The sequence below is a fragment of the Tasmannia lanceolata genome, unplaced genomic scaffold (genome assembly GCF_043159265.1).
Source record: "Tasmannia lanceolata isolate RefF3 unplaced genomic scaffold, GAP_Taslan_0.1 ptg000044l, whole genome shotgun sequence".
NCBI classification, from domain to species: Eukaryota; Viridiplantae; Streptophyta; class Magnoliopsida; order Canellales; family Winteraceae; genus Tasmannia; species Tasmannia lanceolata.
Genome location: NW_027518721.1, coordinates 24,724,467 through 24,737,455, shown reverse-complemented (window position 1 = coordinate 24,737,455; position 12,989 = coordinate 24,724,467). Strand labels below are relative to the sequence as shown.

The 12,989-nt window shown below is 46.9% G+C and overlaps 2 protein-coding genes across 2 annotated transcripts; both read left to right on the top strand.

Moving 5' to 3' along the window:
• The first annotated feature begins 1,120 nt into the window (after nucleotides 1-1,120).
• LOC143863453 (uncharacterized) lies at nucleotides 1,121-1,618 on the top strand. Its single transcript, XM_077374115.1, has one exon. It carries the CDS (start codon nucleotides 1,121-1,123, stop codon nucleotides 1,616-1,618), a length of 498 nt encoding a protein of 165 aa, XP_077230230.1.
• A 6,964-nt stretch (nucleotides 1,619-8,582) lies between these two features.
• On the top strand, nucleotides 8,583-12,930 carry LOC143863868 (RING-box protein 1a). The gene is made up of 5 exons (XM_077374651.1): nucleotides 8,583-8,788; nucleotides 8,932-8,982; nucleotides 9,084-9,143; nucleotides 12,449-12,520; nucleotides 12,615-12,930. Exons 1-5 carry the CDS (start codon nucleotides 8,656-8,658, stop codon nucleotides 12,650-12,652), a joined length of 354 nt encoding a protein of 117 aa, XP_077230766.1. The 5' UTR covers nucleotides 8,583-8,655; the 3' UTR covers nucleotides 12,653-12,930.
• Nucleotides 12,931-12,989: the final 59 nt, after the last annotated feature.

Genomic DNA, 12,989 nt, shown 5'->3' with positions numbered 1-12,989 from the left:
GGACCCGTGTAGTGCGAAGAATGAATAATTATAAAATAAAAAAAATGAACTTACGCCAGTTATGGGAGGAACAAGAGATCCAGGAATGTGTTGACAGAGTCGTGCTTGTGTGGGGCCCGCTGATGTAGGACCCGCTGATGTGGGATCCGCTGGAGGTGGGGCGGAGGAGATGTGGATGCCGGTGGAGCTCCAGTGGTTGGTTGGGAGGATGCCGGAGAAGGTGGTGGTGATCGGTGGATGGCCGGTCGGAGATGGGTTTGGCCTCGCCGGATTCCGGCTGGATTGCCGGAGGAGAAGACTCTCTCTCTCTCTCTCTCTCTCCCTCTCTCTCTCTCTACAGATCTCTTCTCTCTCTCTCTCTCTCTCTCCCCTCTGCAGATCTCTCTCTCTCTCCCTCTCCCCTCTGGTTTTTTCTTCTTTTTTTTTTTTTTTTTTTTTTTTTTTTTTTTTTTTTCTCCCCTCCCTCTGGTTCTTTTCTTCTCCCCCCTTTTTTTTTCTGTTCTTTTTTTTTTCTGGTTTTTTTCTTCTCCAGTTCTCTCCCTGGTTTTTTTCTTTCTGGTTTTTTTTTCTTCTCCAGTTCCCTCCCCTGGATTTTTTTCTCTCCTCTTTTTCTTTTTTTTCCCGGTTTTTCTTCGCGAGAGAGAAGAAAACCATCATGAGTCATCATGAGGGGGAGAGAAAAATGAGAGTGGTTGTCCCCCTCATGTCCCCCCCATTTTCTTAATTTTTTTAAAAAAAATAAAATAAAAAATCATTACATGCATAGGATACCAAAAGAAAACAAAAAACATAATCATTACGCCCGTTTTAAAAACGAAGAAAATGATGACCGTCCTTATTCTCTCTTTGACCACATAAGCGGGTCCCACAACAGCGGGCCCCACACAAGCGGGCCCCACGCAAGCGGGTCCCACATCAGCGGGCCCCACATCAGCAGGTCCCACACAAACGGGCCCCACAAAAGCGGGCCCCACAAAAGCGGGTCCCACACAGGCGGGTCCCACACAAACGGGTCCCACACAAGCGGGCCCCACATTCTCTTTTGCTCGGATTAATTTCATTCATTTTCCGTCTGACCTCGGGATTTTATTCGAATATGCGGGTTTAGGGCCTTGTCAAAATGGGGTGTCTACAATGGGCAGATGAGCTGTATCACGTCCTATGGGCCTATCGCACCACCCCGCGCACACCAACGGGCGAGTCCCCATTCAACCTGTCCTTCGGAACAGAGGCGGTAATACCTGTCGATGTAGGCACCCCGTCCGCTAGAATTTCCAACTTCAACGAACAGCTCAACGGTGACGGGCTCCGCGCGAATCTTGACTTATTAGAGGAGGCCAGAGAAGAATCCCGAATAAGAGTCGCCGCCTACAAGCAGAAAGTATCTCGCTACCATGACTCGAAGATACGTCCCAGAGAGTTTCGACTTAGAGATCTTGTCTTAAGGAAAGCTGCTATCTCCCAACCCAAGAAGGCTGGAAAGCTTTCCCCAACCTGGGAAGGGCCTTACCGAGTAAAAGAGGTGATTCGCCCGGGCAGTTATAGACTGGAAACACTCGAGGAACAACTGTTACCACATGCCTGGAACTCGAAGAACCTTCGCAAATATCATCAGTAGCAAAGTAGCCGACACACAAAAAAAAAAAACTTTGTAAATATCTCCTGAATGTGAATGAAAGAACCTTCTCTTTTTGCAAATGCCTTCGTGTCTGTCAGATTTCTACACCCAGTTCACTAAAGCTAGGGTACTCAACGTTTGGTTAGCCACGGCTCGTCTCCGCAAAGACCGGGAGCCCACTCCTGGTCCGGAACCAGCCCGGATGCAAAAACCAAAGCTCCTTCGAAACCCAGTTCACTAAAACTAGGGTACTCAACGTTTGGTTAGCCACGGCTCGTCTCCGCAAAGACCGGGAGCCCACTCCTGGTCCGGAACCAGCCCGGATGCAAAAACCAAAGCTCCTTCGAAACCCAGTTCACTAAAACTAGGGTACTCAACGTTTGGTTAGCCACGGCTCGTCTCCGCAAAGACCGGGAGCCCACTCCTGGTCCGGAACCAGCCCGGATGCAAAAACCAAAGCTCCTTCGAAACCCAGTTCACTAAAACTAGGGTACTCAACGTTTGGTTCGCCACGGCTCGTCTCCGCAAAGACCGGGAGCTCACTCCTGGTCCGGAACCAGCCCGGATGCAAAAACCAAAGCTCCTTCGAAACCCAGTTCACGAAAACTAGGGTACTCGACGTTGGTTTCGCCATGGTTCGTCTTGGCAAAGAATTAGGAGTCCACTCCTAAGTCCATGACTCCTACCTGGAGTGATAGTTACGCATCATACAAAAAGAAAACAGTATAAACTAGAGACGGACAAGCATTGAAGAGTTAAACAAACAAAAACTCTTTCCATTCATATGTTGGGGCCTCAGAGGACCATTACAAAAGGGAGTTGGGCCTCCAAGGGGCCATTACAAAAAGAAATCACGCAATCGCCAAAAAAAAAAAAAGAGGAGGAGAAGAACTCAGGGCGCCTCATCGCCCCCATCCCGCGCTGGATCTGCCCCCGGGGGCAAGAGTGCGTCAGCTGCGGTCGGCTCCTCGCCAGTGAGCGTCGGTGGATCAGGTATAACCATCCTCGACAGGTCAACGCCCGGATTGGAATCCTTGACCTGCCCAAGGCAGTCAAAGAACCCTATCTTGTAGGCCTCACTGGATAGAAGAAGGAGTTCGTCCTCCTTCTCCTGAACGGCAGTCGCCTGCCTCGACAGGGCTCTCTCCCTCTGATCGTTGAGGGCTTCCGTCGCCTCCTCCTTCTGCGCGGCCAGCTGAGCGGCAAATTCTTCTCCCAGCCGCTTGATCTCTTCGGCAGATTTTTCCACGGACCTCTTCAGCTCCTTCGCCTCCTTCTTCAACTTCCCATTCTCCTCCTCAGACTTAGTTATAGCATCGGAGAATTTCTTACTCTTCCCCCGCAGATCATTGAAGTACACTCCGATCTGTAAAAAATGCAGAGGAGCAAGTGTTAACACAAGCAAACAAAGCAGAAGGGAAGCAAAGAGTAAGCGTACTCGTCAGCCATCTTACCTGATAAAGAGAAGAGAATACGGCCTCTTCGGCCGTAGCCGGCGGCTCGTGGAGAACCTGCTGCTTATCTTTGTCAAGGATGCATTTAGTCTGAATCTCTACAGCCACCCGGCTCTCTCCAAGGCCGGAATCAGTCTTTTGGACGGCCCAGTTCGGCCGAAAAACGTTATCACCGTGCCTCGACGGGGGCGGAAGGGTGCCAGCAGACGTCGCCACGGTCTTCGAGGATCCTGCGCCCCGGCCGGATGAACTCACCAGTTTCACCGAACTCTTGGGCTTGGGCTGGGGCGGTGCGTCCTGGGTCGGAGCCGGACTCGCCGTCTCTGGAGCCTTCCTTTTCTGGCCCTGACGGACAGTCCCGAAGGCCCCCTTCCTCATCTTATCCACTAGCGACTGCTGCTGCATCTCTGAAAGATAGCCAAAAACGAAACCAGTCAGGGACAAAAACAAAAAAAAAAACAAAAAAAACAAAGGGGCGGAGAGACGAATTTTAAAGGAGGCTATCTACGTACGTGCCCGGGTCGCAGTACTAAGGCCCAACCCGACCAAAACCTCTTCCCCTTGGAAGTCTGAACAATCAACAGGCCCCTCACGGTCCAGCACATCCCGAAGTAGAGCGAGGGTTCTCGCATCTTCACCCTCGAGAAACGGTTTGCGACTCATCGCGACTGTATCCGGGGTTCCCCATTTCAAAGGGACCGGCCAAGGCTCGCTGGACTCCGTGTCCTCAACATAAAAGAACCTGTTCCTCCACAGGTGTATGGAGGTGGGAATGCCAGTGATCATTTTTATCTCCGGACGCTGGCTAATGTAAATCCAACCCCCACCCTTGTGCTTCTTCAATTGCGCACACGCGCGGAACAACGGTACTGACAAGTCCCTCCGAAGCCGGCCCCGAATGAGGTATACAAACCCCGTAAGCAGCCTCCACGAGTTCGGCGCCACTTGGGCCGGAGCTAGCCCGTAATGCTGAAGCACCGAAGCGAAGAAGGGGTATAGAGGAAATCGGAGTCCGGCCCTCAGTGACTCGTCATATATACAAATGTCGGAGCTCTCGTTACAGGCTCTATCTCCCTCCATCGCCTCCCTCAGTCCAAACCTGGATGGGATGCAGTACTTATCCCTAATCACTGCCATGGCGGACTCATCCAGGTAGTTCTCCTCATTGAGAGCCTGTATGTTGTAGGTAGGGTTGGCATCCATACGGGCCCGTGCTACGACCTCAACGGCCCGGCCTGGTTGAAACGTTGTGGACGCCTCGCCGGCGTCACTACCAACACTCCCCCCTTGTGGAACGTAACTATCCGTTAGAAGCGGAGCGGTGTTCAGGTCTAATATCGCCTCGTCCTCCCCCTCCTCATCACTACCTATAACAGTCACACTCGCCATTTTCGGGGCCGGTGACCAAGTAGGCCTATCCTCGATCCTAATCAACGATCTAGACCCTGAACTACTAGAAGACGATTCCCCCGAACCGGACTCAGAACTAGAGCTACTAGACATGAAAGCAGGAAAAGAAATGAATGAGACGCGCTCAAGAAAAATTACCGGATCACACTGAATGCTCCCGAATCCACCGCCGTTCACAAAAACTACACGGCCCGAACTGACCCTCGCCGAACTGGACTTCGCCGAACTGACAGAGGAAAAAGAAGGGAGAAGGAGGAAAAGAAAAAAGTGAAAGTGAGAAGGCAAAACCCACTCTTATATAGATTTCTCTGAGGCGGTTTGCATTAAATGAAGGGCGCACGTCTCGAGGACGCCCGAGGGGTGCCACGTGTCTCGTATTAACGGCGGGCACAACTTTCGAGATAAGTTCCAAGCAGCCCGCCCTAAACCGGACTGGATATAAGGCGTTTCGCAAAACGACAAAAGGCAGTCCGGCCCAAGCCGGACTGGATATGACGCGTTTCACAAAACGACAAAAATCAGTCCGGCCCAAGCCGGACTGGGTCGCTAAACGACAAAAGGCAGTCCGGCCCAAGCCGGACTGGATATGACGCGTTTCGCTAAACGACAAAAGGCAGTCCGGCCCAAGCCGGACTGGATATGACGCGTTTCACAAAACGACAAAAATCAGTCCGGCCCAAGCCGGACTGGGTCGCTAAACGACAAAAGGCAGTCCGGCCCAAGCCGGACTGGGTCGCTAAACGACAAAAGGCAGTCCGGCCCAAGCCGGACTGGATATGACGCGTTTCACAAAACGACAAAAATCAGTCCGGCCCAAGCCGGACTGGGTCGCTAAACGACAAAAGGCAGTCCGGCCCAAGCCGGACTGGATATGACGCGTTTCGCTAAACGACAAAAGGCAGTCCGGCCCAAGCCGGCCTGGATATGACGCGTTTCACAAAACGACAAAAATCAGTCCGGCCCAAGCCGGACTGGGTCGCTAAACGACAAAAGGCAGTCCGGCCCAAGCCGGACTGGATATGACGCGTTTCGCTAAACGACAAAAGGCAGTCCGGCCCAAGCCGGCCTGGATATGACGCGTTTCACAAAACGACAAAAATCAGTCCGGCCCAAGCCGGACTGAGTCGCTAAACGACAAAAGGCAGTCCGGCCCAAGCCGGACTGGATATGACGCGTTTCGCAAAACGACAAAAATCAGTCCGGCCTAAGCCGGACTGGGTCGCTAAACGACAAAGATTAGCCCGGACTGCCTTCGATTTCCGGACTGCCACAAAATCCGGACTGCTCCATTTTCCGGACTGCCTCTGAAATCCGGACTGCCTCCGATTTCCGGACTGCTCCATTTTCCGGACTGCTTCAGATTCCGGACTGCCTCCAAATTCCGGACTGCCTCTAAAATCCGGACTGCCTTCGATTTCCGGACTGCCACAAAATCCGGACTGCTCCATTTTCCGGACTGCCTCTGAAATCCGGACTGCCTCCGATTTCCGGACTGCTCCATTTTCCGGACTGCTTCAGATTCCGGACTGCCTCCAAATTCCGGACTGCCTCTAAAATCCGGACTGCCTCCGATTTCCGGACTGCCACAAAATCCGGACTGCTCCATTTTCCGGACTGCCTCTGAAATCCGGACTGCCTCCGATTTCCGGACTGCTCCATTTTCCGGACTGCTTCAGATTCCGGACTGCCTCCAAATTCCGGACTGCCTCTAAAATCCGGACTGCCTCCGATTTCCGGACTGCTCCATTTTCCGGACTGCCTCCAGATTCCGGACTGCCTCCAAATTCCGGACTGCCTCTAAAATCCGGACTGCCTCCGATTTCCGGACTGCCACAAAATCCGGACTGCTCCATTTTCCGGACTGCCTCCAGATTCCGGACTGCCTCCGATTTCCGGACTGCCCCATTTACCGGACTGCTTCAGATTCCGGACTGCCTCTAAAATCCGGACTGCCTCATTTTCCGGACTGCTCCATTTTCCGGACTGCCTCCAATCCCCGGACTGCCCCATTTTCCGGACTGCTTCAGATTCCGGACTGCCTCCAAATTCCGGACTGCTTCAGATTCCGGACTGCCTCCAGATTCAGGACAAGCCTCGACCACTCTCGATCGGAAGCGTACCCCACCATATTTCCCCAAGTCACCATAATAACTTGGAGAACTGGGGGGCAACTGATGGGGTGCAACAGCGCAGCAGCCTGTTAGCTTCCAACACGTGGCTAGAGGAGGGCCCACCGCATGACCCTCACCAGCGGGGGTAGTTTGGTAATTACACAGAGTAGGCGAGCTTGAGCCTATAGCTGGTCGACACCTGTCTGGGAGCATTAACTCCCCAACTACCCCAATTTCTCCCTATAAAAGGGCCTTCAAAACTCATAAATCGGGGTATTGAAAATCTCACCCACCACTCTTAAAAACACCCTCTTCACTCCGGCTCATACTGACTTGAGTGTCGAAGGGCCTGTCCGGAGCACACTCCGGGTCGGTCATTCTGACCTCGTTTGCTTCTGTGCAGCATACAGCTCATCTGGACTCTACATCCCTCCAGCTCGGCTCTTACGTCACTGCCATATCTGTTAACCGATTTTGGGCATAACAGTGGGGTCAATGACTCTAATGAGGTAGAGGTAAGAGAGGCTCATCAGGACATAAGGATATTTGAAGATAGTACTCTGGACAGGCTAATAGTAGAGGGGCTCCTTGAGCGTCATTAGGTAGATGGATAGTAGCCGCTCTCATCCTTGGAGATTCGCAAAGTTGATCAATTAAATTCGTGACCATGTAGAGGGGCATGGCGATCCGGTTTTCGGCATTTCCGTAGCTCGGCTAATAGCAAGACGAATCAGCTTGCGAGAGCTGGAGTTAACCGGGCGAGATTGAAGATTTTTTATTATCTTCCTCCTCGATCGTTGTTAGTATTTATCCTATTATATATTGTTCTTTCCTATTCTTTACTTTCGACCATCTGGGTCTCGAAGGTTTTCCTACCTGCTTTAACATAGTTTGCATTGTTTCAAAAAAAAATTGTGTCCACATGAAAAATATTCCACTTGCACTATACTAGACATATTACATTTACGCCTTGTTTCCCATGGATTTTGAGTCTAAAACTGATTATGGACTAAAAATTAACTGCAATGTGGAGACTAATAATCACTTTTGGACTCAAAATCCACGAGGAACGCACCTAGAAAGAAAGTAATTTCGATACGTGATTATTCCATACTATCACTATGCTAGACATAATAACATTTTGCCAATCTTTCTAGTAAAGATTAGGGAAAATTACCAATGGGGGACAAACATTAGGCAGAATTATCAACTGGACCCAGGCTTTTCAGAAATTACCAATGGGGGACAAAATCTGTCTTTTCAAAAAAAGTTGGACGAAAATACCCTTTGGCATATAAAACACGTTTTGACTTTGGAAGGGGGTTTTCAAGTCTCTACGATTGGGGTTATTAGGTATCAAAATGGGGTTATAAATTTCAGAATGGGGTTTTCAAGTCTCTACGATTGGGGTTATTGGTAACCCCATTTTGATACTTGATAACCCCAATCCTAGAGATTTGAAAACCCCATTCCAAAACTCCAATACCCTCGGCCAATTTTCAAGGACTTGATAAGCCCATTCAGAAATTGGTAACCCCATTTTTTATACTAGATAACCCCATTCCTAAAAACTTGAAAACCTCTTCTAAAACTCCAGAACTCTCGGTCAATTTTCAGGGACTTGATAAGCCCATTCTGAAATTGGTAACCCCATTTTGATACCTAATAACCCCAATCGTAGAGACTTGAAAACCCCCTTCCAAAGTCAAAACGTGTTTTATATGCCAAAGGGTATTTTCGTCCAGCTTTTACTGAAAAGACAGATTTTGTCCCCCATTGGTAATTTCTGAAAAGCCTGGGTCCAGTTGAGAATTCTGCCTAATGTTTGTCCCCCATTGGTAATTGGGGTCCATTTAATAGACGGTGCGTGTTCACTACTTCACAATTTCTCTTCCCAACCGTTCATCTGAAGACTATGAAATGGACGGCCAAAATCATCTGAAGACCATCAAATGGAGCCCACACATTATTGAGGATTTAAGCTATAATTCAGTCTTCTTATATCTCCGAAGCCGAAAAAAAAAACCCTGGAAGGAAAGTCTTTCTCTTTCTCTCTCTGGCGATGGCTTCTCTTGATACCGACGTGAACATGATTCCGGCCGGCGAGGGTTCGAGTGGTGCGGGCCCCTCTTCTTCTAAGAAACCCAAACGCTTTGAGATCAAAAAGTGGAACGCAGTCGCTCTCTGGGCTTGGGGTAACCCTACAAACCCTTATTTCTCTATTTCTTCTCCTTTTACTTCTCAAAACCCTAGATATTAGGATTAGGGTTAGGGTTTCGTTTTTTCTGTTTCCTGATTTCGATTATAGCGTGAAATGTTTTGGAATCAATGAATGCAGATATCGTCGTCGATAACTGTGCTATTTGTAGAAATCATATCATGGATCTCTGTGAGTTTTTTTTTTTCCCCAATTGCCTTTATCTCTGTTTTGCACCTTTCTACACTTATATATCTTTAATTTTGTACCTTTTGTTAATTTTACCGTGACAGGCATCGAATGCCAAGCCAATCAAGCCAGTGCGACGAGCGAGGAGTGCACAGTAGCATGGGGTTGGCCTCTGATCTTATAAACCCTAATCTTTTACGTAAATGCTCTCTTTCTTGACTAACATACAAGATAAAAAGATATTTATGATAGCTTGCTCTGTGTAGTTGAACATGCTGTTTTCTCAATTAAGGTAGATTTGTAACTGTATTTCGACATGGGGTGGATGTTGGGTGTCTAAAATTGAAATATAGTATTAATCTGGAAGTTATTTCGGTCCGTTTTCGTATCTAAAATTGAAATATAGTATTAATCTGGAAGTTATTTCGGTTCGTTTTCTATGAATTTCTTTGATTAGCCTTTCTCAGATTTTAAATAACCCAGAAGCAACTGGTATATTTAGTAGATTTCACATGCTGTTGGAAGAGGATAAGATATACTGGTGGATTCTACTCTTTCTTTACTTTAAACTATAAACTATAAACTAAGAGGAGAATGATAAATGGGCATTCATGGTCGAAACAAATGTAATGTGAGCATTAGCTTCTTAAAACATCATTCATTCCGATTAATGGATGATTACAGGGCCAGAGACTTGTAGAATGTAGAGATGACCCACCTCTCAGCCCCTGGATCAATGCACAAGCCTCTGCTTCATTGGAATCAATTTTGCCAATAGGGCCAGAAAAGATAAACAAAATTTTCCGATCTGACTGCCTCAGTGTACCACCAATTTCTTCAGGTCCGTGATTTTTTTTTTGATGGGTAAGCTAGGGTTAGGCAGACCCCTACTGGTATATTAAGAAAAAGAAACATGATACAATAGTAGGAACAAGACCACTTCCCGATCTTTTGAACAATGCCTAAGGAAGAGGGCCGAACAACCAGGGTCATGGTACCCTTGAAGTCAAACTCAAAACAGGCAAGAGAAAAGAAAATATGCGAGCTGGAGTTAAGCAATTGATGGGGCTACTCAGGTGGAGCCATGTTTACTGTGATTCAGGAGGTCTATCATCTTCTGGCTAAGCTTCATTTCTTGCTCTTCCTCAACTTCTGAACCTTTGAGGATTCTGTTTTTCTTTGATGGAGGAGTTTTGTTTTCTTTTGTTGGGGGCGCTCTTCTTCACCATCTCCATGTTCCGACTCTTCTATGGAGGAGGGGTACTCTGTTTTAGACCCAATCCTTTCACTTTTTGGATCATCTTTCTCGGATATGCTTTGCATGGGCTTTTGAGACCTATCCGCTTCTTTTGGATCTGTGATTTGGTGGGGAGGATGAGTAATAACTGTGTCTAGAGTATCTTCTTCATCTACATCTTCCTCCATTTGGTCAAGGATGGAATAGTTGTTCTGGAGTTGGATAATTTGGGTGATAGACCTTTGAATTGGTCGAGCTTTGGGAAAAGATAGACTTTTCGGGGATTTCGATTTAGCCTTAGCATCATTTTCTAGGTTGAGTTGTGCCTTGGGCTCTTCCTTTACAACCTTTTTTTGGCATTGAATTCTCAGTCACGATTTGTGGGTCTGCTTTCACTTCCTCTTTGTTGTTCTTTTTCTGTCACCCGTGTTTCCATTCCTGTTTTTCCTTCTTTTAATGGAACCCAGAGTCGTTGATTTGGGGACAGGCCTTTGTAGTTTGACTGAACTCTTTACATACAATGCATGAAGTAGGCCCCCAGTCATACTCAATCATTTGTCTTTTGGACCGTCGACGAGTTGCTCTATATTGATGAAGTTAGGGAGTTCTGCTCTGGCCTCTATTTCAATGGGCATAGCTTAATTTGCTTGCTTATGGGTCTGCTTGTCCATATAGAGTGGTTTTCCAACTCCACTGGCAATTTTACTTAAAGGAGATGTTGTCCACTACTCCAAGGGGAGGCCTGGAAGCCGAATCCAGATGGGAATGGAGGCGAGATAGAGCTCTTCTAGGGGCATGCCAGGGTACCATTTATGAAGAATGAGTGTTCGTCCTCCATAGTTGAGATTTGTCACTTCCAACGCTTGAGTGCTGTCATCATGGTTTGTAAACTTGAAAAGAAAGAAACCATTTGACGTAGTATATAGTTATAACTCCCCTTTTAACTTCCATTTCTTGGAGAGATGCTCTTTGAGTGCAACGAACTAGGGCCTCCTTCCGAGAAAATAGCCAACCAAGCAGTTGGCCCATTTCTTCTCTGACTCTTGGATCTACTCCTCAGCAAGTTTGATTTCTATGTTGCCTTCTTTATCTCTAATTAGTGGGAAGTAGTTCAATTGCAAAGAGACTTGGCTTTGTAAATTTGCAAAAAGGGTGCTCAAGGAGAGGTTCTTGGTCTGTGGCTTTTCAGTAGGTTTAGCAATGACTAGAGCTCCCTGATCATTTTTGGTTGGTGCTTGCAAGGAAGAGGGAGTTAATTTTTGGGCGGAGGTATGGGATTACCAAGGGAGTAGCCGTCGAAGTTTAATTTTATGCTTCCTTCACGGGGACGGATACCAGTTTGCCATCACCCTCCTTTTAGTGGTGTTGATTGACATATAAATTTTCCAGCATCTCAATACTTGGTGATCGATATGCCACACCCTTCCTTTTTGCACATGGTCCATTCAACAAGGAGTTTAATACTTTGATTTTCATAGCAGTATATGGCACCTCTTTCTTCTTCTCATTGAAATCTCAGTCATTTCTTTCGTTCCAGATTGTCCATATACCAGCATAAGGAGCTGCAGTCCAATTTTGTTTTCCCACAGCAACCCAATCCTTTAATTCACCATATCTAAAAGAGACTCTTATTGGAGTTTGGAAAGATCCATTGAACTCCAAACCAACTTAAAATTTTATTCCACAATTTTCCGCAGAACCTACAATGTAAGAGAAGGTGACTTACCAATTCATCTTTTTTGCACAAATGGCTTCTGTTGGCTATCCTGAACTCTTTTCTCTTTAAGCGGTCTTGGGTATTGATCTTCTCCAGCAGTCCAAACAATGGCCCGTCTGCGAGTGGGAATTAGGGTTCTTAAATCTTCTATCAGATTGCTGGAGAAGAAGTTTCACCACCTATACTGTTTCTTGCTACAATTGGGAAAATACACAGCATATAACCGCTCTGTATGTACAAGATTATAATAGTTCCAGAACACTACAGAGGAGGGGCTGTTGGGTTATTTGGGTGGGTCAGCGTGGTATCTTTTGGGGCATGTCCCATCTGTAGAAGGGCCAACAAATGACTGGCAGAGGGTACAGAATATATATAATAGCCATAATGATATTTGCTTCTAATTTGTACTTTTTATAGTTAAGTTGGGAGTGAATATCCCTTATACATGTTTGAATCTGTTCATGGGATTTTATTCTCTTAGCATGTTTTCATTCTACATGGCCGTATTCCAACAGGTGTATGCAATCATGCATTTCACTTTCACTGCATTAGTCGATGGCTCAAGACCCGTCAGGTGTGCCCATTAGGTATGTGCACACTCTTCTTTTACCTCTAAGCCCTGTAAAGTACTACAGGTTTGGATCCTTCTCACTTTTGGTACACACATTGTTTTATCTGCAGATAATAGCGAGTGGGAGTTTCAGAAGTATGGTCATTAGAGCTGCGCTGCAAATGCTGGAGCTTTCGTCTAAGTTGTCTTGTCATTGGAATTAGATCCTAAACTAAATCAGATGGGTATCATCTTTCTTATTGTTCTGTTAAAGATTGAAATCCTTCTTCCTTTTGTATATGTTATTGAAGTAATAACCGTATATGCCTGAACTTGGGGTTTAATTGGTTCTGGCAGCTGATATCATAATGTTTGTGGATGACGACTGGACAAGCACAAATTATTTCAACTTTGAATTTTTCATGAAATGCAGTGAAGTTTTCGAAATATTTGACTTGCTATCTTGGTTGCAAAAGAAAAAAAAATCCCCTCCAGTTGTGTATATG